The sequence below is a fragment of the Crotalus tigris genome, unplaced genomic scaffold (genome assembly GCF_016545835.1).
Source record: "Crotalus tigris isolate CLP2741 ecotype Arizona unplaced genomic scaffold, ASM1654583v1 scf7180000020075.792833, whole genome shotgun sequence".
NCBI lineage: Eukaryota > Metazoa > Chordata > Lepidosauria > Squamata > Viperidae > Crotalus > Crotalus tigris.
In genome coordinates this window covers 210,572-236,734 of record NW_024097847.1, presented here as the reverse complement: position 1 = coordinate 236,734, position 26,163 = coordinate 210,572, and the positions used below count along the sequence as shown (strand labels likewise).

Sequence of the window (26,163 nt, the reverse complement as noted above, 5' to 3'; positions counted from 1 at the left end):
AGGCCTGCCGGAAAAGCCAGGTCTTAAGAAGCTTGCGGAAAACCAACAGGGTGGGAGCGGTCCTAATCTCCGGGGGGAGCTGGTTCCAAGACGTGGGCGCCATCACAGAGAAAACCCTCCCCTGCGGCCCCGCCAAATGGCACTGCTTGGCCGACGGGACCTGAAGAGGCCCAGCCTGTGGGATCTAACCGGACAAAGGGAACTATGAGGTAGTAGGCGGTCTTGCAAATAACCTGGCCCTGAGCTATATAGAGCTTTAAAGGTAATAACCAACACCTTGAATTGGACCCAGAGACCAATAGGCAACCAGTGCAGCTCACGGAGGATAGGTGTAACGTGGGTGTACCGAGGAGCACCCACTATCATTCGCGTGGCTACATTCTGGACCAACTGTAGTATCCGAATACTTTTCAAGGGTAGCCCCATGTAGAGCGCATTGCAGTAGTCCAGACGTGAGGTGACAAGGGCATGAGTGACTGTAAGGAGAGCCTCCCGGTCCAGGTAGGATCGCAACTGGTGCAACAGATGAACTTGTGCAAAGGTCCTCCCAGCCACAGCCGTCAAATGATGTTCCAATTTCAGCTGTGGATCAAGGAGGACACCCAAGTTGCGAACCCGCTCCGAAGGGGGTATATTTTCCCCTGCTAGAGTCAACACTGGACAGTTAACATGATCCTTGGGAGGCAACATCCAAAGCCACTCAGTCTTGTCAGGATTGAGCCTGAATCTATTAACCCCCATCCAGACCCTCACGGCTTCAAGGCAATGGCCCATCACATCAGCCGCTTCACTGAGAGAGCTCGGGGAGGAGATATATAGCTGGGTATCATCAGCATACTGATGAAACCTCACCCCGTGCTGTCTGATGATCTCACCCAGCAGCTTCATGTAAATGTTAAATAGGAGGGAGGAGAGGACTGACCCCTGCAGCACGCCGCATTCAAGGGGCCTCGGGGTTGACCTCTGCCCCCCCCACCAGTACCAATTGCGACCAGCCAGAGAGGTAGGAGGAGAACCACTGTAAAACGGTGCCTCCCATTCCCACCCCTTCAAGTCGTCGCAAAAGGATACCATGATCGATGGTATCAAAAGCCGCTGAGAGGTCAAGTAGCACCAAGACAGAGGAATAACCCCTGTCTCAGGCCTGCTGGCTGATCAAACTGCAACTAATTTATTGTATATGAAACAAAATACATTTTGTAACGCCAATAAACCAGGGAGATGGTTGGCTTATCAATTGAGAAAGAAGCAGAGACAGGGAACTATAGTTAAAATAAATTATAATGGTAAGTTGGTATATCAGAAGGAGTTGATTAAGAAATCTTTTTTAGATTATTATCAAAAATTATATATGAGTACTAAAGTACAGGTTTTAGATATAGACAATTATTTAAAAGATGCTAATTTTCTTAAACTAACAGAAGATCAGAAACAAGAAATTAATGGTCTGATTACTAGTGAGGAAATTGAGACAGTAATTAAAGAATTAAAATTAGGTAAAGCACCGGGTACGGATGGATTGACATCTATTTATTATAAAACTTTGGTACAAGAGATGATTCAACCTTTAAGGGAGCTTTTTAATAATATATTACAGGGTTCAGAGATCCCCCCGTCATGGGGTAGAGCTTTTATATCCTTGATTCCAAAAGAAGATCAAGATCTCACTTTACCAAAGAATTATAGACCTATATCTCTTTTAAATGTAGATTATAAGATTTTTTTGAAAATTTTAGCTAATAGACTCATGAGGGTCCTGCATCATGTAATACATATGGATCAAACAGGTTTTATAACTGGAAGGTATATGAAGAATAATGTTAGACAAATTATTAATTTATTAGAATATTTAGATAAAAACAATCAAATTTCTGCAGGATTGATATTTTTAGATGCTGAAAAAGCTTTTGACCAGCTGAACTGGCAATTTATGTTAAGATTAATTGAGAAAATGAACTTTGGAGAAAAAATTTTACAAGCTCTTTGTGTTATTTATCAAAAGCAAATGGCACAACTTATAGTTAATGGGGGTTTGTCAGAGGTGTTTTCAATAGAGAAGGGGACTAGACAGGGTTGTCCATTGTCACCATTGCTGTTTGTTTTAACTTTGGAAATTTTGTTGATTAAAATTCGAGAATCACAGCAAATAAAAGGAATAGAAGTTAACAAAAAAGAATATAAATTAAGGGCTTTTGCAGATGACTTGGTTGTTACTTTATCTCAACCTACTTGTTCTGTAATAGAGTTATTACAATTGATACATCAGTATGGACAGGTTTCGGGTTTTAAAATTAACAATAATAAGACTAAAATATTGCCTAAAAATATGACTAATTTGGATAAGGAGACCTTGGTTAGGTTGACAGATTTTGAGGTTGTTAACAAAGTAAAATATCTGGGGGTTACTTTATCTGTTTCTAACGCCAAATTGTATAAAAAATAATTATGAAAGGTTGTGGGTCAAAATACAAAGAGATTTGGAAAATTGGGAGAAGCTGCAATTATCTCTTTTGGGGAGAATTGCGGTGATTAAAATGAATGTTTTGCCAAAGTTTCTTTTTTTATTTCAAATGATACCCATTTTAAAGAATGAGGTTAATTTAAATGAATGGCAGAAAGGTATCAATAAATTTATCTGGGCAGGGAAAAAACCAAGAGTAAAACTTAAAATTATACAAGATATTCGTGAGAGGGGTGGACTCAAGGTACCGAATTTGAAATTGTATTATGATGCTGTGGCTTTAACATTAATTAGTGATTAATTTAACAAATGTAGAAGTACTCCTCTTAGAGGGTTGGGATTTGCTTTTCGGATGGCATGCCTATTTAATTTTCAATAAAAAGATTGACAGGGTTTTTAAATCTCATATTATAAGGACTTCTTTACTTTGGGTTTGGAAGAAATATTATAGAAATGATTTTAAAATTCCATTATGGGCTATACCATGGCATGCGATAGAAGGGATAAGGAGAGGAGTCAAGATGGATAGTGTTTCTTATGCACAATTACTTAGATGGGATGGTAAAAATTGGCAATTAAAATCTCTGGAAGATTTAACACAAGAAAATATTATTTATTCATGGTTTCAGTATAGACAAATAGTAGAGAGGTGGAAGATAGATCGTAATTTGGGTTTGCTTAGAGAAGATGAGAATTTGTTAAAACAAATAAAAGATCAAAGACGAACTCATATTAAGAGAATCTATGGAGTGTTAGTAGAGTTGGATTCAGAAGCAAAATTAGTTAAAGAATGTATGGTTAAATGGGCACAAAATTTTGAGGAACCGGTTTTATTAGATACCTGGGAGATTATTTGGGTGAGGAATGTCAAATTTACACAAGCCCAAAATTTAAGGGAAAACTTTTATAAAATGTTTTACAGATGGCACCTTGATCCACAAAAAATGTCTCGTATGTATCCTGACTTGCAGCCTAAATGTTGGAGATGTGGATGTTTGGATGCTACTTATTACCATATCTGGTGATTATGTAAAAATATAAAAGCTTTTTGGATTAAAATATGGTGGAATATTCAAAGAATTTTCAGAAGAAGGATAAAATTTACCCCACAATTGTTTTTGTTAGGTATTGTTTCTGATTGTGACAGTAAAGAGATTATATTGATGTTAAATTTAATTACAGCGGCCAGGTTGTTAGTAGGGCAATGTTGGAAGAAGGAATCTTTGCCTACATTGCAAGAATGGTTTTTTAAAGTTTCTTATTTGGCGGAAATGGCAAAGATTTCGGCTTTTTTGAAAGATCAATCGCAGGAGAAGTATCTCCTGGTATGGAAAAGATGGATAGATTTCATACAATATAAGTTGGATATAAAAAAATATTACTTAGTTTTTGAATAATTTATAATTAAAGTTTAAGATATTTCTTAGATATTTTCCTTTCTTTTATTTTTTTATTATTATTTTTTCTTTTTCTGTTTTTTCTTTTCTTTCTTCTTGTATTTTTTTAATATATTGTTGTTAATTACTTTATAATTTGTTTAATTAACGTATTTAGATTTGTTTATGGTTTATAAGTGTTTCAAGATTCTTTTTAAAATTTTTTTTAATTAAGCCTGTATTCAGCTCTGGGAAGATTGGGGGAGGGTAGGGGAGGGGTGGGAGGGTGTAGGGGAGGGAAATCTTTTCTTTTTGTAAAACCTAAAAATTTTCAATAAAAAAAAAAGGATACCATGATCGATGGTATCAAAAGTCACTGAGAGGTCAAGTAGCACCAAGACAGAGGAATAACCCCTGTCTCGGGCCTGCCAGAGATCATCCATCAGCGCGACCAAAGCAGTTTCTGGGCTGAAGCCGGGCCTGAAGCCAGATTGAAAAGGGTCTAGGTAATCCGTTTCATCCAGAGACCGTCGGAGCTGGAGCGCCACCACTCTCTACAACCTTCCCCAAAAAGGGGAGATTGGAGACTGGACGGAAGTTATTTAAGTTAGCCGGGTCCAGGGTAGGCTTCTTGAGAAGGGGCCTCACAACCGCTTCCTTCAAAGATAACGGGAAAGACCCCTCCCTCAACAAAGCGTTGATCAACACCTGGAGCCAGCTTCGTGTCACCTCCTTGGCGGCCGAGACCAACCAGGAAGGGCACGGGTCCAATAAACAAGTGGAGGCGCTCATCGCTCCCACCGCTCTGTCAACATCCTCAGCGGTCACAGACTCAAATTCATCCCATAAAACTGGGCTAAGACCTGCCCCAGTCAGCTCAGAAGGCCCTGCCCAATCGGAGTCTAGGTCTGTCCGAATCTGAGCGATTTTATCTGATAGAGTGACATGGAAGGTGGAGGATCCCCTTAATCCAGAAATAATATTTAAGTCTCTTGCTTTTTTTATTGCAACTAGTGTCTATGCAGCTTCTTTCATTTACTAGCTTTTTCTACAGAGTTCTGACATTCAATAAGCTGATCTGTACTGTATAATAAAAATTTTGGAATTACTTTTAGGATTATAGAAGTATATTAGTTACTAATAGTGTCTTCTGATAATTTTACTAGGGAACCGAATGTTGAATGGGTCCACTATAGGATTTGGGACAGTTATTACTCCCCCTTTAGCTTTTATTAGATTTACTTATTAGATTTATTCTATAATTGATAAAAGGATAGTACTATAGAAGTGGAAATGTGTTCTCCTAAATTCTTTCTCAAAAGTAACTTTAGAGGGAAAAAAGGTCAGCTTTTTTAGTTGTTAAATTGACAGTAGTAAGACAAAAAGAGGTTAGAGCTAAGCCTTAAATTTTACCCTTTTCATATTTTAAAATATTGTACATAATGTTTTATTTTGGAGTTTCATATAGACCTGATAAAAGTGTACTCCTATGTAAGGTACATGGCATTTCTGACAGAGATGAGATATTGACTAAACTCAACTTGTACAGATGGTATTACTGTCTAAAACAGACATGTCAGACACAAGGCCCGTGGCCCGGATGCGGCCCACAACATGCTTTCATGTGGCCTGCGAAGCCATCCTGGACATAGTAAGGGAATGGCCCCCGCTGCCTTGGCCCTGGCCCAGGCTGCCCGGGAGCCAATGTACAATTTTGTGGTGGCCATCTATACTGAAACGCATTCAGTCTTAGCTCCACAAGGCTACCTGGAACAGCAAGGGATCGGCCCCTGCCATGTTGGCCCCGCCCCCTGAGTGCATGCTGGGGAGGTGTCATCCTTTGTGAGGAATGAAGAAATGCACCATCCCCTGGAAGTGGCCAGCAAATGGCCCTCACCTACTTCACATATCCGGCTTGGAGTTTCAGCAAGCTCTTCCAGTGGACCATGCCTTGGCGCTTGCCCTGGTCCCACCCCCTTCTGCCAGAGATCTTCAGATCTGTCCCACTCCTGCTCAGGCCCTCACAGGCATCCTTGACGTGAACGATGTAGAACTGGCCATGCCCACCCAGTAGGCCATGCCCACCCAGCAGGCCAAACCCACTCCAGCCATGCCCACCCAGTAGGCCACACCCACTCCAGCCACACCCACCCAGTAGGCTGCGCCTACCCTGGCCACACCTACCCGCCCCCCCCGAGGATAACCGCAATTCTGATGCGGCCCTCAATGAAATTGAGTTTGACACCCCTGGTCTAAAATGTTAGTTATCCTAAATTCTAGTTTTAGGATTTAAGGAGCCCTTGGTGAATCTTTTATTTGCAGAAAGCAAGGCATACAAACTAAAAATTCTTTCTTTGAGATTACATTTTAGTTTATTAAATATCCAGACAAAAGGAAAATGGTAGCAATATTAAAGCAGTTGTCTCTCATCTGGGAACAGTTTTAGTCATCTTGATATCACCCCCAAAATCTGTTTTGATTATTGTTAATGTTAAATTTGTAGATAGAAATCAGATGGTGCAGTTTTGTTTGTTCCTTGTAAATAATCCCAATATTTCCTGTTTCTTTTATAGTCTAAAGAATGGCATCATAGGCTAGAGAACAATAAAGGGAAATGAAATGATAGAAAGACAATGTAAGGAATATATAAACAGTATTAATTGTATATATAGTGCCCTTAATAGCATCACACTGTTGAGGTGCAATTCAGCCATTCTCATTTGTTTGAGACCTGAAAGTTGGAAGAGAGCAAAGATATTCAAATAAGATCCAGTTATGGATATAAATATATGGGTATATATAGAAAATGTAGCAAATTTGCATACACTTGAATAAGCAGCTATATGGGTAATAGATAAGCAGGTTCTGAACCCTGAACAAATGTAGATCAGTGAGACTCAGATGTAATAATAAAGTTTAATTGCATTTAGTTCCACTACTCCACAAAGCAATCTTGACTCAGCCATTCTCCTGGCCACTCTTTGCTAACTGTTAATGTCATTTTTCAGACAGGTAATACAATTGGCAAAGAAAATGATTGATTTTTGAAGATGCATGCTGTCCAGACCCTTGGTAGTACAGGATGTATAACTGAGCTTATTTTGCAGTTTTGTTTGTGGCTGTTTTGGTTAACCATAGTCTGAAGATGCAGCATGATAAGCTGGCCTCTATTAACAAAGAGAAAGGGAAAAGCAAAATTAGATTTTTAAGTCTTACAAGAGGATAAAAGCTTCCATGACTCATCCATGGAAACCTGAAGTTTTTCCAGAGCACATTTGGTATACAAAATACTTAAGTTTCTCTAATCTTTCTATGAATTCATGAGGTGACGAATCACTAACCTATTGACACCTGTTTAATGACATGAACAATCATATGTTTATAGAATTATGAATGGTACGAAAGGAATGGAGAGAGAAAGACATTTTTCTTTCCATCTTATATTTCATTATGCAGATTGTTGAAGTGTCAGATTGGCCACAGGGAATCAGATGTCCAGCAGTTTTAAAAAGACTATTTTTTCACCTGCTAAATTCATCTTGCCATTTTTCTTGATACATAATGTTGACATTTATTAATCATTGTCACAACTTTAATCTAATTTTTTCATGTCTGATTGATCACTTTTGCTAAATGTTAGAATTGGTTACTGAGGACATAGAGTTACAAGATTTCATTGAATATTCATTGAATATTCAAATAATATTAATATTATTTTTTCCTCCACCCCATCCTTCTCTGTTTCTTCATTTTTGTTGGTAGGGATCTCTTTGCACCAGACTACACTGAAACTCATTATACTAAAACTGGAACAGCCCAAACCATCTCCTTGAACAAAACAGTGAGTATCAAATGTAATTTGATGAGACAAATCCATTTGAACACAACCCTGGTTCCAACTTTGATAGGCTTTACACAGAACAAGTCTTGACTGCACCCTGAAAAAAATGATTTGGAGGCACAAAAAATTTGGGGAAAAATTATCAGGCGAGCAGTTTCAAATATACTCTGATTCAAGGCTGGGGAAATAAATAAAGAAACATTCACTGGTCTTTTTGCTTTTTTCCAGATGAGTTCATTGCTAAGTGTAATGATGTAATATGGAAGTAGTGGTTGAATAAGTATCTGATGGGGATTTGTGATAGTGGCTGCTACAGTTTTCATAACTGCAGCAGTCTCTAGTCAGTTCATTTCTTTACCGAGTAATCTTTCTGTGAGTAAATACAGTATAATAAGCCACTGTATTTTATTTTTCACTGCCCGGAGTCATTTTGGAGTAGTATAACATCGAAACTTCAACAATAAATAAATACAATTCAGATGAGGCAGAATACTTAAAACAGCCAAAATAGAAATAAGTTCTATTCCTTTTCCAAACTGTAATTTTATTTTAAAAAGCAAAACTCTTGCAATCTACTACATCCCACATTAGCAATTTAACAGATATTGTTTCACAGAATTCACTGAAATGTTGAGTGTAATTGTGCAATGATGAAGAGCACCACAGAGCACTGCTGTTACAACTGCAGTGATCCATAACTATGTAGAATTAGCTTGCAATTTGGGTGTGGCCCTTGAAATTCCATACAAAATTGGCAATGAACTACATTGGTGTCTCTAGTGCAGTGCTGTCTTGCAATGATATGCTGATGGCCCCCTGAACTATAGTGGCAAAAAAAAAACAACCCCCAAACACTAGAACTATGCAGCTGAACTAATATGAAGCCATGCTATAATGTGCATTCTTTCTGATTGCCATATTTTGACCTCTCAACTTGCACTTTCTACTTGTGTATTATCTGTTTATGTTCTAGTCTAGCCCATGCCCTACATCTATCCTATCCCTTGCTTTTTTCTGCAGAGGACTCTTCACATTATAAAACTAAAAAGATTGGCTATAACCCTTTCTTTTGCCTCAATAGCAAAGCATCAGATGTGAAAATCCCAGATTCTAAATTTGTGTGTTGTTTCTACCTGGATATCATCCAGGAGCTGACCTCTCAATTTCTGCCTTCTGCTAAGTGGGATCTGAAAGCTTGTTAGCCTCTCAAGGCCTTCCAAAACTAACTTATGCCAGTTGGGTCTTGTCCAGCCAGACCTCTCTTCGAAATTAACTGACTGGAAAAATGTTGACTGGCTAGCAGCACTTCAGATAGGTTTACAAATAAGTGTTCATAATAACACCTTTCTTCTTCTCTTTACTGTAGTTTTCTAAAAGAGGCTGATTGTGCAAAATTGTAATGGCTGTTGGGATGCGGATTCCCCCCCCCCCCCGTTTGTTAGCTTTTATAGTGGAATTCTATGTAGTATAGTTTTATCATTTCATAAGAAGAAAATTGTAAAATACTAGCTACCCCAGAAGTCAGTAAACATGTTCAGGATATTTACAACTCAGAGTTGAAATGAAGAGTGTTTGGTGCTGTCTGAGCTCATCCATAACATAATTTCTGGCATTGTCCAAACCTTTTGCTAAGCCATGTTCGATTTAAATGTTGTTTATTGGATAACTACAATTGCTGGAGTTTATCAAGACAAGATTAAGACAAAACCAAGGTAACTGTATTATGGTTTAGACCAGGGGTAGACAACGTTGGCTGTTTTATGACTTGTGGACTTCAACTCCCAGAATTCCTGAGTCAGCATAGCTGACTCAGGAATTCTGGGAGCTGAAGTCCACGAGTCATAAAACAGCCAAGGTTGCCTACCCCTGGTTTAGACCAATCTGGGACACCCAGCCATTATGGACAATTCAGCTATAAGTTTTATTTTACTAGGGGTGAATAGAGGGAGAGATTGAAAAGCCTTCATATCTCCAGAGGGTTAAATAAGCCATAATAGGATCACTTGTATGCCTTTTCATGTAACACTGATGTAGATCCCTACCAAAGGAGTGGGGAAAGATAAATGAATCTGCAGAATGAGATTACTTGCTCTTGGCACTTCCTTTCACCCTCTCAGGATAATTGCTTTTACCATGGAAGAGTGAGGGCCATTCGAGAATCAAGTGTGGTGCTCAGCACATGCAGAGGTCTACGGTAAGTTTCCAGCTCTTTCATGCGTTCTCTGCCTACAAAGTAACATTTGCACAATCTCATAATTTGCGGTTAAAAGATAGAGTGATGACCAAAGGACTTAAAAAAATACTATATAAATCAGGAGTCTTCAAACTTGGCTCTTTTATGACTTGTGGACTTCAACTCCAGAATTCTTCAGCCAGCATGCCTGGCTGAGTGAGGAATTCTGGGAGTTGAAGTTCATAAGTCATAAAAGGGCCAAGTTTGAAGATCCCTGAGATAAATGAATAAATAATGATGGACAAATGAGAGCTTTTCTCTGCATGAAGCTGCTGTTAAACCAATATTTCTGAGGATGATCTCAGAAGGAGTCAGTAAGCTTTATTTCTACTCTTCTTTCCAAATACCACAAGATAGGGAGAGGCAGCTTTTGGCAACAGGACTGCTGATGCTGCTGCTCCCTTTCCTTCTTCTCCTCCCCCATCATCACCAACAGCAACACTGTGGACTACACTGAGATGATCACACTGGGGGGAATACTGATACACTCATTTGTTTTAAGAAACTTGCCTTTTTTTTAAAGAAGTATCTTGCTACACCTATTTTACTACTTCTGTAAAAAAAATACTTCTTCAGAGTTTTGCACCAACTTTTTATAGACTAATTTTAAGAGGCTTCAAGGGTCATAAAAAAAAGAAGCTAGAGAGTAGCTTCACATAACTCAGAAGTTGGAAGTTACTTATCCTTGCTGTAAAAACAAATAAGAATTTGTACCCCAGGATTCCATTTTCTGGGGATCCACAGAGTCTTCCCGTATTATCCACCTTAACTGATAGCAGGTCTGAAAAATTTGGGGTAAGTGGGTTCTTTTTCCAAGTATCCCTGGAGATACCAGGGATGAAATCTGGAATTTCTGTATACAAAGCAGGTCTCTTCAAAAACAATACAAATAATCCCCAGTTCTCACAAATGCCAGGATCTTTCCATTTTCATTCATTCTTGCCTTTCTGCTTCTTTAGCCTGATATATTTATCTCAGAACAGTTTTCTGAATTTTATTTTGGTCTTAATATTTGTAGCAATCTTGCAAACATCTGATCCTTACTATAGTATGAAGTTCTCACTTAGTAATGGGATTTTGTAAAATCCTTGGATAGCAATGAGCCTTTGCTGTTGATTAACATATGCTAATTGTACAGTGCACTTAAGCAATTAAACACATTGTTTTTATAAACAGGACTTGGTTTCCTTTTGGTCACTTCAGAGCCTATTGAAAGCTGGGCTTCTGTCCAGTTAGGAAATAGCTTTGGCCATTTTTTTCAAATCCTCAATAGCCTCAAGCCAAACTTAATGTAAACAAATTGTCTGGGTTTATAAACAAAACAAAGTCTGCCTTTTATGGCTGATACACAAAGCCCGCACAAAATAGAGAGCATCACAGGTACAAAGTGAGTCACTTTGATGCATCCCTCCTTTTTCAGGTGTTTTGGCTCTGGCTTCAAAATTTCCAACCAAAATTGTAGTTCATTGTTGTTAATTTTTTGATTGACTGTACAACTGTTCCATATACTGGCCATTCTTTACATTATTCTAATATCAAAATAATTTAGGATTCCTGCTAAAAAACTGAAGCTAAACTCTTATATATTTTTTAGCTCTTGTGGAAAAATAAAGCACAACTAGGAAAGAGACTGACCACAATTATTTATTGCTTTGTAAATTGGTTTTCATTAAAACCCCATTTGGAACTCAGTAATTAATTCTGAATTATAACAGTTATAACAAATATAGCTTAATATTTAAATAAAGCAGTTCTATATATAAGCGTTTACCTGAAACTTAATGATATTAGGTTTTCTGTAGAAAACATGAGTAGGTTGTGAAAATATTGACTAAAACTCATTCCACATATATGAAAACATGCCAGACAATAATGTTATTAGCTGTTGATCACACTCTTATTTTTTTATTTATTTATCTATTCCCATAGCTACTCACCTTACAGACACGACTATGTGATGTAACATAAATAACTATAAATGAATAACATTAAAAATATTCCATATTTTTTAAAAAAGCAATATTATTAAAAGACTATTTACAGGCAGAAAAACATCTGACTAAAGAGACAATTTGGTTTTTCAGAGGCTGAGCTCCATAATAGTTTGCAATAGTTTTCAGTGACTTAGAAAGTCTTCCTTCCAGAAAAGACTGTTGAACTTGAAAAAAAGAGACACTATTAATTAATTAATTAATTAATTTGTTCATTTATTCTTTTGTTTCAATCAATTTATATGGCTGCCATCTCATAGCAGTGACTTTGACATAAAATTAAAACTCAATTTTAAAAGAACAACTAATAATAGCAGTAAATATACATACAGTAGACTGGTTTAGGTTGCTTAGACCTCTGTATTTTAAAGACTTTTCAATTTTATCATGAAGCCTTCTACTTCCATTACTAATTTTACTTTAAGATTCTTTTGTTCACTTTGTTTTATTGTAATATATTTAATATTAGTCTCCTTATAGCCATTTAATAAAGTGGAATGGTCTTTTTTGGGTCTTAGAAATAACCATGTCTTTTCTTTGTTGAATTCAAGATTTAAAATCCAGGATTTTATTAAAAATCCTGGTTAGCTTTGAAAATTAAGAATAAAATGGGCTTACCAACTTTCCAACATTACTAAATGTCACTCGTGTAAATACCAAGTCTGAACTACATCTTACTAAATTCTGCTGTTGTCCTTTTTCTTTGTTTTAGCTGATTTGCCTTCCCTGCCTTCTGATGGTTTGTTGAATTGTTTTTCAGTGGCCTTATACTTATAAGCAACAACATTAGTTACGTCTTAGAACCTCTTCCTGATAGTCAGGAGCAGCACTTAATCTACAGGTCTGAGCATCTCAAAGTTCCTCATGGAAGTTGTGGAAATGAGCATTTGGAATCAAAGGTGACAGATTGGCTTGCAGAGTTGTCAGGCCGAACTGAAACACGTCACCACAGGGTATGTCTGAGTTTTGCCTCCTATCTTACAGGATGTAGCAACATCAGAGTGAGGGGGCGAGTGGGAGGGAGTGAGGAAAAATAAGATGGTGCTTTTGTCCAGCTTTCAAATTGCTCTATATGGGCTATTCCAACAATCATTCAACCACCAGCAGTTAGAAAATATAGACTAGTTTATTATCCCAATGCTAATGGATAGAAAGCTGAAGCTGAAAAATACAGGTAGTCCTTGTTTATTGACCACCTGTTAAGCGACCATTTGAAGTTGCAACAGTGCTGAGCTAGTAATCAGTCATGTGATTACCAATTGTGACCTTCCCTGCCAGCCTCCCATAAGCAAAATCAAAGGGGAAGCTGGCAGGGAAGGTTACAAGTCTTTCAAGTAAATCTATTCCCCCCCCCCCAACCGCTGGGATTCAAAATAATTCTGTCCAGCCCCATGGGCTCGTCACTGACGGGAGGGGGGGAGGGGACAAGGACAGCGCCGGGAGGAGGCCAGCGACCAACCCAACGGCAACAGCCCTTCCCTCATTACCTGGACATGGACTGGCTGAGCATGGTGGCATGGTCATCATCTCCGCGGTTACACTGCCGAACAGCCTGTTGGCTCCATGGTCGGCCTGCTGATCAGCTGTTCAGCACTGGGAGGCACCAGGAAGTCAGAAGCCTGCCACGCATCCCAACAAGCAGCTGATCGGTGCAGGGACGTACCAGGCAGCCAGAAGCCAGTAGCATGTCCCGAAGAACAGCTGAGCAGAGCAGGGAAGCTACGTGAAGCCGGAAGCCTACAGGGCGTCCTGCCTCGCTGCTCATATCACTTCGCACACTGGTTAGGAGGGTGGGGGATGGGGCCAGGTTGGAAATGCATATGTAAGGTGTTGGGAGGCAATTGCTCCCAGCGCTCACTTTGTTTGCTGTTCTGCCTGCCAGAACGTTCCGTGATTAAAGCCACCTGTGAACTCAACTCAACTCAGGGGTGTGGTAAGGACTTCTGACACATTCATGCACACCACTGCAACCACTGCTACTGCAACAACCCATACATCCTCTTCCACCTGGTATCAACCAGCTGCAGGCCTTAAATCACTTTCCCGCACTTTTGCAACCTTCACACACTTTTCCCCTGCTTGGCAGCAGCCACTGACCCCCCCCCCCAAAAAAAAAACCTGTTTCATCTCTTTGTTGGCCACAATTGAGCAGAGAAGAACTAATTCATTTCTGATGTCCTTAAATATTTTCATTGCTTCATAAGTTGCCATTTTCTATCCTGAAAGTCCCAATAACGTCTGTGGGAGATGAGGTAATCATTTTGGCATTGTTTATTTATTTAAGGGTATATTTTCTTAAATAAGGAAAAAAATAAATAAACAAACCCAATGTTTTTTTTCTAAAGTAGAATTCAGTCAGTTCAGAAGGCTAGAAATATTTTCTAGTGTTTGTATACTTAGTGACTTAAATAAATCATAATTTAAATCTTGTGATAAAGTAATAGGAACTAATATTTATAGGAGAATAGTTCAGTAAGTATTCTGGGCTGAGGCTTAATGTATTGATAATAAAATAAGAAAGCAAGTAATCTGTATGTGTGGCAGATAACTGAGAGTAGGATTGAAATGAAGGGTACACATGATGAATCATGTATAAAAGAGCAATTCCTATATATAGCTTAAAATGTAGTTTGCTTGAGAGAAACCATTGATGCTTATTATGAACAGTTGCTCCTCTAATGTATGACTGGTCATTATTTTTCTTAAAATGAACATATGTACAGAAGTTTACTGTTTGATCAAAACAAATCCCCAGTGTATATTTTTTGTGTGTGTTTCTGCCATAGGTGAAGAGGGATGATCAACAATCAATGAAATATGTGGAGCTTCTATTAGTAGCTGATTATGCAGAAGTAAGAAAGTCTCTTATTATATCTGATTAGTGGTGAACCCAGGGCAGATAAGAGCCTATCTTCACATAACATGGACTTCAAAGTCCCAGTTATGTTACGTTAAGAGTGGCTATGGGGAAATCCTAGTATCAGTTTTGTGAGAAATACTTTTGATTACATACTGCCAAAGGTTAAGAGGCAGTTCTGCCATGTGCCAAGTCAGTCTCTAGAACTCGAACTATGAGGATATGATTGTTTCTGAGTAGCCCCCCTTTAATTGTTGATCCTTAGTGTACTGAGGAGCTTTGGGAATGAAGCAGCTGAAAAGGCACCCAGAGTGCTGAAGGCACAAAATAAAGAAAAATATGATTAACACAGATACAGTGCAATAAGAATGGTGTAGCATCAGGACAGATTTATTGTGTCTGAAGATTTATCCAAGGCAATGTTTAAAGTGACTTGCATTCTGTTTGATCTGGCCATGAGAGAAGATTTTCCAGTAGGCCACTGTGGCTGATTTGCAAAACATTTGTAGACAAAATCCCTCAGAGTTAAGTAACACTGATACAATGAACTAGCTGAGATGATATTTTATGATGTAATCTGGGATTCCTTGGAGTTTGTAGACTGTGCAGTAGTAGCAGGGTTCTCAGCAAATGAACTCTGCCATCTGCACATTGGACCAAACCTTTTGGTGGTTTTAAGCTTTAGCCAGTGGTGGTGGAGTAAATGAATTTAAGAGGAGGCAAGTGTTTCTTTGATTGCAGTGCTTACCTGTCTTCTACCAGTGGCACTCTAGATATCTCTTAATCCATTTAATCTCTCTTCATTCTTCCATATATCATGGAGAACAGGAGAGACCATTTGGGCACAATCTTGTCTAAACCTCACTCACTTCCCTATTCCAGATGGCGACTAGGGACTTGGCAGGACTAAGCAGCTGATCTCATAAACTCCTTGCTCAGGAGAAGATCATAGCTACCAAACTGTGATCTGACAATGACAGAGGGAACAAAGAAAAGATTACTAATTCCAGATCACAAAGATACCACTCCTTCAAGAACACCAAATTGGATGTGTGACCATTATTCCTAGCTGTGTCCTGGAAGAATAGACGGATCCAATAGACAGAGATGTAAAAACATTCTGCCTTAATGTGTCTGGAATCTGTTTCTAATCATTTTCTGGAAGTATCTAGTATCATTCCCAATAGGACATTAGATCATTCATGAATTTTTAATTTTAATTCCTTTTCTTTCTGCCCTGTTCTTTTCAAAGACAGGACTTCTGCTGACATAATATTTCTGGGGTAATTTGATTGTCTCACTGGCTATTTACTTGACTATTTTTTCTCTATTTTTAATTTATACTTGATATAAAGAAGTATATATTCCCAGCCATGGTGACAGCCACATTCATAGTCACAGCACGTATCCATACATCATGCACCTGAGTCTTCAATTATGTCACTCAGAATTTGCCAAGTATAAAATGCATAATATACCAATAATTTTTATTCAATCATCTTAGAGTGAATAAACCATCTTGTCTTACTCATGAATTATAGCTAAAATTGTGCAGATCCTGCTGAGCTATGGCTATAATATATTCTTAGTAAAATGAGCAAAAGTGTTATTTCATTTTTCTTTCCCTCCACAGAGAAGGTGTATGTATGTGTGTGTGCATGTGTGTGTGTGAGAGAGAATGAACAATAAAGGAGATTCTTGAGATTCCATCTTTTGTTATATAAATTAATTCACTTAATTAAACTCTGTTTCCTAAAACAGAAATGGGCAAGTTCTTCATAATAAACTCCCCAAAATGAATAAATAAATATCTTACATCATGTTTTATTAAAGAAAAAGTTTATAAAGCCCACTTAAACCCATGGAATGGAGGAGAAGGGAGATGTAGCTTTCCAGGTGTTCTTCCAATTAACTCTCATTATCTCCATGAATTATGCCCAACATAGCAAATTACAGAAATGTATATTCATACATTCAGGTAGGATGAGTTGCCATAAGGCTAAATGAAGGTAATGCAACCAACTGACCATGAGGAAGAAGGATTAAAAATATTGTTTCCTAAAACACTAGCTTTTATTCCCAAAGATCCAAATACTTCTGAAGTCTATGCCTAAGATAATGCCTTAACTGTTGTAAAGAATGAAACAAATGGGAAGCAAATCTTCCCAGATTTCTCTGCTGGCTTTGGAAGTTGGGATGTCATTCATTTGTTATTGTTAAGCACTTAGCAATAACAATGTCACTTAGACTTATATACACTTCATAGTGCTTTACAGCTCTCCCTAAGCAGTTTACAGACTCAGCATATTGCCCCCAACAATCTGGGTGCTCATTTTACCAACTTTGGAAGGATGGAAGGCTGAGTTAGCCTTGAGCTGGTCAGGATTGAACTCCTGGCAGTTGGCAGAGTTATCCTGCAATACTGCATTCTAACCACTTAGATGGTGTCTACTTGGTTTCTTCCTGTGCATCTCTATCATGCCCAATCTTGTTTCCTATTAATACAATACAGAGTTTGTTGCCCCTTGTGGGCTGTGCTTCAAAAGATTTAGGCCAATTCCAGGTTTCTGATATTCTAGTGAAGTGAATGCTGTAAGCATCTTCAAGACTTCGAGTACCCATTTTACTTAAAGTCCTACCACCTACCTATCCCCAGTTAAAATTTTCATCCCATATTTGCCCTGTCCATTGTGTGTCAAATTTCGAAGCATGGTTTTGCTGGTGCGACAAATATTGCTTCTCAGCTTGCCAATGAACTGGGGGGGAGGGGAAGAGGTGTGGTATTCAAAGATTAAGAAGCCAGACTGTGAGACTCAAGGACATTACACCAGGTGTCTGGCCAGACCTAGAGATACTTTCTCATAACAATATTTTTCCACTTGATTGGGCAAAGTGACCTGGTCCAGAGAGAAGAGGAAGAATTCAATGCTTTTATTATATGGGTTTGGGAGGGGTGTTGCCAGAGCTGGTTTTGTTTTCATTAGTGCCAAACTGATGTACTCAATAAAGTTTTACACTGAGAGATTGGAATGTCTCGAAGGAGTTTGCTTGGTTGGGTTCATCAGTTGGAACCTTGACATTATGGGCTGCTGCTGCTACTTACATGTGATGAAAACACTATTTCAAATGTCATATGACCAAAAACATTAAGATAGTGAAGGAGAACACTCATTGAACAAGTGTGTACACTTTACATTATTTATTTGGATTCAGTGTTTCATTTAAACATGAGAAGAGAAGTTAGGGAAAAGAAACTTCATTAGTCATGATGGTCTTAACTCAAAACTTGACTTATAATATCCATGGGATAAACTTGAGACTTAGATTTCAAATCCTGGCGGCTAGGGCAGTAACAAGAGCTGAACATAGTATATTATCTACAGCTAGAAATGGCAGCACCTTATTCATTTTATTTATGAAAATGCATAATGTAATATAGTTTTGACTGATTTTTTTTTTGCAGTTCGGCAGCACTGATTGTGGCTGAATTTCTTTTTCTATTTCAGTTTCAGAAAAATAAATATGATCTTCAAGCAACCAAGAATAAACTAGTGGAAGCTGCCAATTATGTAGATAAAGTAAGACCAGATATATGTTTTGCAGGAAAACCTGTTATCTTTTAAAATAACAAATCAGGAAAAGATGCAAATTTAACTTCCTATTCTGTGTAATTTCCCACATTTTCCCAAAAAAGAAAAACAGAAACTAATGGATAGAAGAAGAAAAAACTTGGAGTAAAGATAAGGTTGTGGGAGAGTTGCCTTTTAATTTAATTATTCTGTTACTGAAAAAAAATACAGCCACAGAACAATTAATATTTATCTTCTAAAATATATATATTCTTTTTATGCAAAAAAAGAAAATTAAAGAAAAAAGGAAAAAAGGAACATACAACTATAGGAAAAAAAGTTTAAATACTTAGAAAATTCATGTTTTTTTTATATATATCATGCAGCCAAATTTTAAGATAATATGTAATAAGTCTTTCCATGCTATCAATGGAATGTCACTTTTTAAATATAAAATAATTACGTCTCTCTAATCCTGGATGGTAAATCAGAATAACTCTGAAATAATGATTTTCCTTTCTACTCCTCGTCCATGATCATATATCAAAATTTGGGAATCTGTAGTCATGAATAATTATGGATATAACTGTAGATTCCAAAATTTTGGTATATAGTTTGAGGGCATCTTCACATCTTTAAACAACAGTGATCTTATCACATGAGCTGAGAGCAGGTTTGGTGGAGTAGTTAAGATGTCAGGCTAGAAACCAGGAGACTGTGAGTTCTAGTCCCATCTCGGGGCACAAAAGCAGCTGGGTGAGTTTGGGCCAGTCACTCTTTCAGCCCATGGAAGAAAGCAATGGCAAATTATTTCTGAAAAAACTTGTCAAGTAAACCTCAGAGACTTGTCTAGCTAGTCTCCAAGAACTGGACACAATTGAACAGAAGATTAAAAAAAAAATAAGAGTAAAGTGTCATAACGCAGTTAGTAACCAACTCTTTGTAGACATTGTGTGAGGAGTCTATTGCCTAAAGAAATTATTTAATTTATCTCATTTTAAGATGTAGCAATATGGTTGATATGTTTTAAACCCTTTCTCATTGATTCAGTAGCATAGGATATCTTGAAGATGACTATTATCAACCTTAGTAATAAGAATTTTTCTATTTCATTTCTCCCCCCTATGATATTGCAATTGTGATGGCAGTGTTGAATGAAAGAAGACCACTTGATGGTCGGTGGGTGCTTTTGGAGCAGAGAAGTGTATAGGCTGCTTTCATGCTTCGCAATACCTTTTCTGTTTGGAGACCAATCCCAGAAACCTGCAAACCACAAAGAACTCAATTCAGCAGATGTTCTTTGGAACATCATCATATTGTCTATCATGGACATTTCCTTCTCAGGGAGAAATAATAAGAAAGAATCTGTCACAAAGAAAGGTGGCTCATATTAGCGACAAAGTCTATTAGTTAACTAAAACCTTTCTACTTTTCTCCCCTCCTCAACTTTTAGTTTTACAGGTCGTTAAACATACGGATTGCTCTGGTTGGACTTGAAGTTTGGAATGACTATAATAAGTGTGACATCTCTGAGAACTCGCATTCAACGCTTTGGTCATTTCTTGCTTGGCGACGCAGATTACTAATACATAAAAAGCACGACAATGCCCAGTTGGTTACGTAAGTTGCTGATTTTGGAACAGTATGACTCCTCCTAGATGACAATTACAGCAGGGATAAGGAACCTTGGACCAAATCTGGCCTGCTAGGCTGGATCAGTACCTTCTCTTGTTTTAAATGGAAGAAGGGTGAGGCTTCCTCATAAGTCTCTCTTCTTAAGTTCCTCCCTGTGAGATCATCTATCGTACTTTGGATGGTATGCAAAGTTAGATCTGATCCAGTTCCTCACTGTTGTCTCAGGAGAGTGTGTAGTGCAAGCAGTCATCTTAGGTTACGTAAAATGAACTCCTTTCAAAATGTAACTGCATGCAAAGATGGACAAATTTTATTCACCATTTGGTTCTCTCTGTCTTGCAACATGGTACAGTGGCATGTCCTATGGTTCTACTATTGGCTTGGCCCCTCTGATGGCTATGTGTTCGGCTTATCAGTCTGGAGGGATAAATACGGTAAGTTACATTTGATAAATAAATACTTGCCTTGTTCAAAACAGTTTGAAATAAATAGGAACAAACCCAAAACGAAAAGATGTTTTGTGCTATAGGTCCCTCCCACCTTTTCTTAAAATTGGTGGGTTGTGTTTTGTTTTGTTTTTGTCAAAAGGGTGGAATTTCAGGATCCAGTTTCTTTAATAGACATTACCTCTATGGTTTGCTTTAAAAACAAGCATGAGGAAGGGAGGAAGTTTGTCCACAAAGGGGTGAAAATAATCAGTGGGGCGCTCTGTTTGTTTCTGCTAGTTTTTGGCCAGATTGTTTTATACAGGCTGCAACTTTAACCAAATAAGACATACTCACCCAATAAAACTTGCTAAGAGTAGTTATTTAAGCATTATCTAATGACAAAGTGAGGACTCTGAATTGACTTGATGATCCAATAGTTTGTTTTCTTGACCAGCTATCACAGCATTCTCAGGAGGCTTCTCCAACACCAAAGTTCACAATTGTCAAAACAACAACAACAACAATAATAACAACAATAATAATAAAGTTGGAAGGGACCTTGGAGGTCATCTAGTCCAACTCCCTGCTCAGGCAGGAAACCCTATTCCATTTCAGATAAATAGCTGTCCAATTTCTTCTTAAAGACTTCCAGTGTTGGAGAATTCATAGCTTCTGGAGTCAGATTGTTCCACTGATTAATTGTTCTAATGGTCCAGAAAGTTTCTCCTTAGTTCTAGGTTGCTTCTCTCTTTGGTTAGTTTCTATCCATTGCTTCTTGTCCTGCCTTCAGGTGCTTTGGAGAATACTGTTTGTATGCTGCTGCTTCAAAATCCAAATTTCACTTTCATTGAGCGACACAGGAAAAATCAGTGCCTGCGTGAATCTGATTTTTATTGGTAGAAACACATCATGGCATCTGAATATCTCTCCAAAGTCTTCATGGTCACTTTACCAAGCACCGCTCTGTAGCATATTTCTTGACCTATGGTTCCTTTGCTCTTGGTAGTTGATCCTAAAAGGCAAAATCTATCCACCACTTCCATATCTTCATTGTCATTTCTAAGTCTGCTTGCTGTGCCTATTGTCATTAGTTTATCATTCATTATACAATAAATTAGATTATATCTTTATAATCTTGCATTCATTTTTTATTGTGCTTCATGACTTTCATTACCAAATGATGTATAAACCTACTGCAGATTCCTGTGCTTATTGTAGGTTTTCCAGAATTTTTACTCAGAGTTGCATTCTTATGTAGTACATGTAGTCATGTATTATTATTTTTAATTGTATTTTTAATTTGTTAAAATATTTTTTTCTTGTGCAGTGATGGTTAAATACCCAAAGTTGCTTATTTCAGATGGGCAAACTTATACACTTAATAAATACATTAAAATAGATGGATGCCATTGAACATAGTAAAAAATGGACGTTTGGGCTATGATCTTAATGCACTCTGCTTGCCTAAATGGGCCAGGACGGGGAATATACCGCAGAATTGTAGTATTAAGTCATCTTAATTCTATGCTTGGACAGGATCACTCTGAAAATGCCATTGGAGTTGCTGCCACTATGGCCCATGAGATGGGTCACAATTTTGGCATGAATCATGATTCAGTTGGCTGCTGCTCTGCCAGTCCCAGAGATGGAGGGTGTATTATGGCTGCTGCAACAGGGTAAGCTGTTCGTGTTTATGTACAAAAAATCTGCAGTAATGAAGCATTTCACTTAAATTAAGACCTTCACAAGGAAAGGGACTTTATCTGAATTACTATTTTGTCCAGGACCGATACAAGAACCAAACAAGCAAGATGATGGACAACAGTGTCATAAGGCAAACACCATCCCTTTCTTATGTACAGATGTTCAAAAGCGTCAGGGCTTATATTGTAACATCACAAGTGTAGAATATTGTATTTCAATAACATTAAATAATTCAATATTATAAAATAATTTCACACTGTATAGGACATTGCACTACTCTTTTTCAATCGTTCAATAGAATTTAATTTACTACTAAAATCAGCATTAATTTCAATTTTTTAAAGCTGTTTTGTACATAAAGAATTAAGCAAAACACTGTTAACATTTAGAGGGTATCAGTTCAAAACCAAATTCCTTCTTTGACCCCAAACAGGTTACGGAGTGCTTGTTTTCACCTTTATAGGCAAATGTTTATGGAGATATTCAATCATTCAGGTCATGGTTGTCCCAAAGGTGGTTTTTCAGGAGGCAACTGGATTTTCTTGTTTTTTCTTTGGAGACATTTCTCTTCTCATCCAAGAAGCATCTTCAGCTCTGACTGGATGGTGGGGGGTGGAAGGATTTATATTCCTTGCAGCCAGCTGGTCATTTGCATTATTTTAGAGAGTCATTGAGGCCATTTGGAGGTTTATCGGCATCCTCAGGGTCACTTGAGTAGCGTAAATGTGTGTGGAGCCTTCTTGGCTGCAGGATGTGAGGACACAGATAAACCTCCAAATGGCCTCAACGATTCTCTAAAGCAGTGGTTCTCAACCTTTTTAATGCCGCGACCCCCAACCGGTCATAAATCAAGGACTACTCAACCGGTCGTAAGTCGAGGACTACTCAACTGGTGCAGCACCATTTGCAGAATGGGACTTTTGGCGGGCTCAGCAGGGCAGAGACAGCCTGGACAATTCCTATTGGCTTTTGAAAGCCAATAGAATTAGACTCTATTCAAGAGAGTCTATTCTATTGGCTTTCAAAAGCCAATAGAATAAAAGGGAGTAGCACAGCTAAGGAAAAGGGGAAAAAAATGGCAGACTGCATTGTTTGGCGACCCCCGTGAAATGGTCGTTCGACCCCAAATGGGGTCCCGACCCACAGGTTGAGAAACGCTGCTCTAAAGGAAGGCAAATGACCAGCTGGCTGCAAGGAATATAAATCCTTCCATTTCCCACCATCCAGTCAAAGTTGAAGAAGCTTCTTGGATGAGAAGCAAAACATCTTCAAAGAAAAAACAAGAAAGTCCAGTTGCTTTCTGAAAAAGCACCTTTGGGACAACCTTTATAGGCAATTGGTCCAGATGTATCTCTGGTTCTTCAGGAACCAAACATCTCCCGAAGGCAATTTTTTCTAACTAGGAAAATAATCACAGCAGCTGGCAAGTTAGAATTTGTCTTTCAAAATTGTAGCCCTTGTTCTAGATGATTAGGGACATAATTGTCATTCAGCCAACATGAACTTTCCAGCAAAGTGGACCAACTTTCCCCCCTTTTTCCTTTCTTCCTATCACGTAGTAGTTCTCCTTTTAGGGAACTAAGTCAAGTGAGTCACCAAGGTTACAATAATATTTATTAAAGGGACAAGTAGAGATTGCAGCTTGGGGACAGTTGTTAGATTTCCTGCAGGATAAAGAAAAACATGAAGTTTTGACTTTGAGATGTGAGGATTAGATTTGATTTGACTAGAGAAATATTGTGGATTGTCAGATAGAGGTAGTCCTTGATGCATGACCACAATGGGGCCCAAAATTTCTGTTGCTAAGTAGGACAGCTGTTAAGTGAATTTTTGCCCTGTTTTATTATCTTTCTTGACACATTTGAGTGAATCACTGCAGTTAATAACATGGTTTTTATGGGAATATGAGCCAGTTGGCAAGTGTCCAAATTTTGATCATGTGACCATAGGGATACTGCAGTGGTTGTAAGTGTGAAAAACTGTCATTATTCACCTTTTTCATTGTAACTTTGAATGGTCACGAAATGAATGGTTGTAAGTTGAGGACTACTGTGTATAGCTATATTAACTGTATACTTACTGTATATGTTTACAGTTAATAGGCTTCTATATGCTAGATTAAAGTTAAACTAAGAACATATATTTTTTCATATTGGTTGGTTTAAGTAAACTTCAAAGGTTTACTTAAACTTAGAGGTTATTGTATTATATAATTGTCTCTGTATTGAAAAAAGTCAGACATCATTTTTATATATGTTATTTTATGTATTTTTTGTCACTTTTTAACTTTTCCCTTCTATCTCCCCCTTTTTTCTTTCCCCCTTTATGTTAGTGTGTATTTTATTGGGTTTTTTATAAAAAAAATTAATAAAGCCCAACTCTGGAGTACCTTTTTGGAGGTACTAATGCTTAAATAATAGTACTCAGTTCAATACTGCTCCTTGGGTTTTCATAGGGCACCCTTCCCCAGAGTCTTCAATGAATGCAATAGGAAAGAGCTGGAACGGTATCTGCAATCTGGCGGTGGGATGTGCCTTTACAATATGCCAGATACAAGGACCTTATATGGAGGACAGAGGTGTGGAAATGGGTATCTGGAAGAAGGGGAAGAATGTGATTGTGGAGAAGTAGAGGTAATTCCTTTTGGTTGGTTTCACAGATTTTCAGAGTCAACTGGAAATTAGTATTTAGGTATTCCTTAAGAAATAATGAGAATTATGTTCCTCTAGTTACCTTTGACATTATAGCCTCCACCAAATATTTTTCTGGTTTGAAAAGCTTCTGTTTATTCTAGCAATGTCTTAATGTAACTTAGTGAACATGGGGAGAAGCTTCAGAGTCAGTTCCTTCCACCCACATCTCCTCATTCCATTTTTTGCTACTTGAGAGGAACATCGCTCCTCTTCTTTCTAGAGTTTAGAATCTGCTAATGCAGTCCAAAAACATTTGAAATTAATTATTCAGATAAAATAGCAGTGAGCCGGTATTGATGCTATTGTCCGAGAAACTTAAGAGCAGATTCCATTGTTTGATAAACTCGGACCTGATGTTTTGGTGTTTTGGTCTCAATTTATTTGAGAATTGAAGCATTTGAATCCCAGATGTGACATGATTAAGAAGCAACTTTGAAGCTTCTTGGAGGCTGTTATGCTTGGCATGAAAAGTAAAAGCATGTCTAGCTACAATCTCACAAGCCACCCAGAAAGACAGCCCAATGCTTTCCAAGTTTTTTAGATCTAGAACATCTGTTCCGTAAGTGCAGCACGTGTCATTTCTGTTATTTCTTCTGCAGGAATGTCATAATCCTTGCTGCAACGCTGCTGATTGCACTCTGAAGCAGGGTGCTGAGTGTGCTCATGGAATTTGCTGTCACAAATGCAAGGTGGGATCACTTTCCTTTTATCTGTGCCTTTCGATTCCTGTTTAGTTTCTTAATTTTAATGTACATAATAAAAGGCCTGAATTCCCATTTGAATCAGCACTCTGATTTGGAAAGACTGTAACCTAAGGGCACACATCCTTTTCTGAGTCACTGCAACAGGAAGAAAAGCAGGGTTAGGGTTACATGACTGCTTCATCTACTTGTGAGTAATTAAGTGCCAGAGAGGACTGGTTGGTGGCACAATGTCAACTAGGATCCCTATAGGAGTGGGGGAAGGAGTAGAGATTGTGGGAAGGCCTTAAAGAACCCCAGCTTCAGTCAACCAGAGGGTTCAGTCTACCAATCATAACCATCTATCAAGCAGTGTGTGTTAACATGCCACGCTCTTCAAGGCTCTATGGAAGGCCAGCAGGATTGGGCCAACCTAATCTCTGGAGGGATCATGTTCCAGAGGGCTGCTGCTATTCTTCTTCAGGGCCCCACCAACTGACATTCCTTGGCTGACAGTACCCACAGCATGCCTCTCCTGCCGCATTGCATAGGACAGACAGAGACAACCAGGTTCTGATTTTCTCAATTTTATATCTTTGGGAAGCCACTCAGAGCAGCTGTTTTGGCTAAAATTAGTCCCACCCTAAGATTAGAACAACTACAGATGGAAAGTTTGTCTTTCAAGGAGGCAATTG

The 26,163-nt window shown here is 38.2% G+C and overlaps 1 protein-coding gene across 2 annotated transcripts in view; it reads left to right on the top strand.

Annotated features, from left to right (window-relative positions):
- Positions 1 to 26,163, top strand: part of ADAM19 (ADAM metallopeptidase domain 19) — an 81,369-nt gene that overhangs the window by 36,975 nt on the left and 18,231 nt on the right. For both annotated transcript variants that reach the window (XM_039365491.1, XM_039365492.1), the window contains 10 exons: positions 7,600 to 7,678; positions 9,796 to 9,872; positions 12,663 to 12,855; positions 14,689 to 14,754; positions 18,266 to 18,337; positions 19,782 to 19,948; positions 20,316 to 20,397; positions 21,928 to 22,067; positions 24,551 to 24,728; positions 25,388 to 25,477. In XM_039365491.1, the coding sequence (XP_039221425.1) occupies positions 7,600 to 7,678; positions 9,796 to 9,872; positions 12,663 to 12,855; positions 14,689 to 14,754; positions 18,266 to 18,337; positions 19,782 to 19,948; positions 20,316 to 20,397; positions 21,928 to 22,067; positions 24,551 to 24,728; positions 25,388 to 25,477 (1,144 nt within the window). The remainder of the gene's footprint in view (positions 1 to 7,599; positions 7,679 to 9,795; positions 9,873 to 12,662; positions 12,856 to 14,688; positions 14,755 to 18,265; positions 18,338 to 19,781; positions 19,949 to 20,315; positions 20,398 to 21,927; positions 22,068 to 24,550; positions 24,729 to 25,387; positions 25,478 to 26,163) is intronic.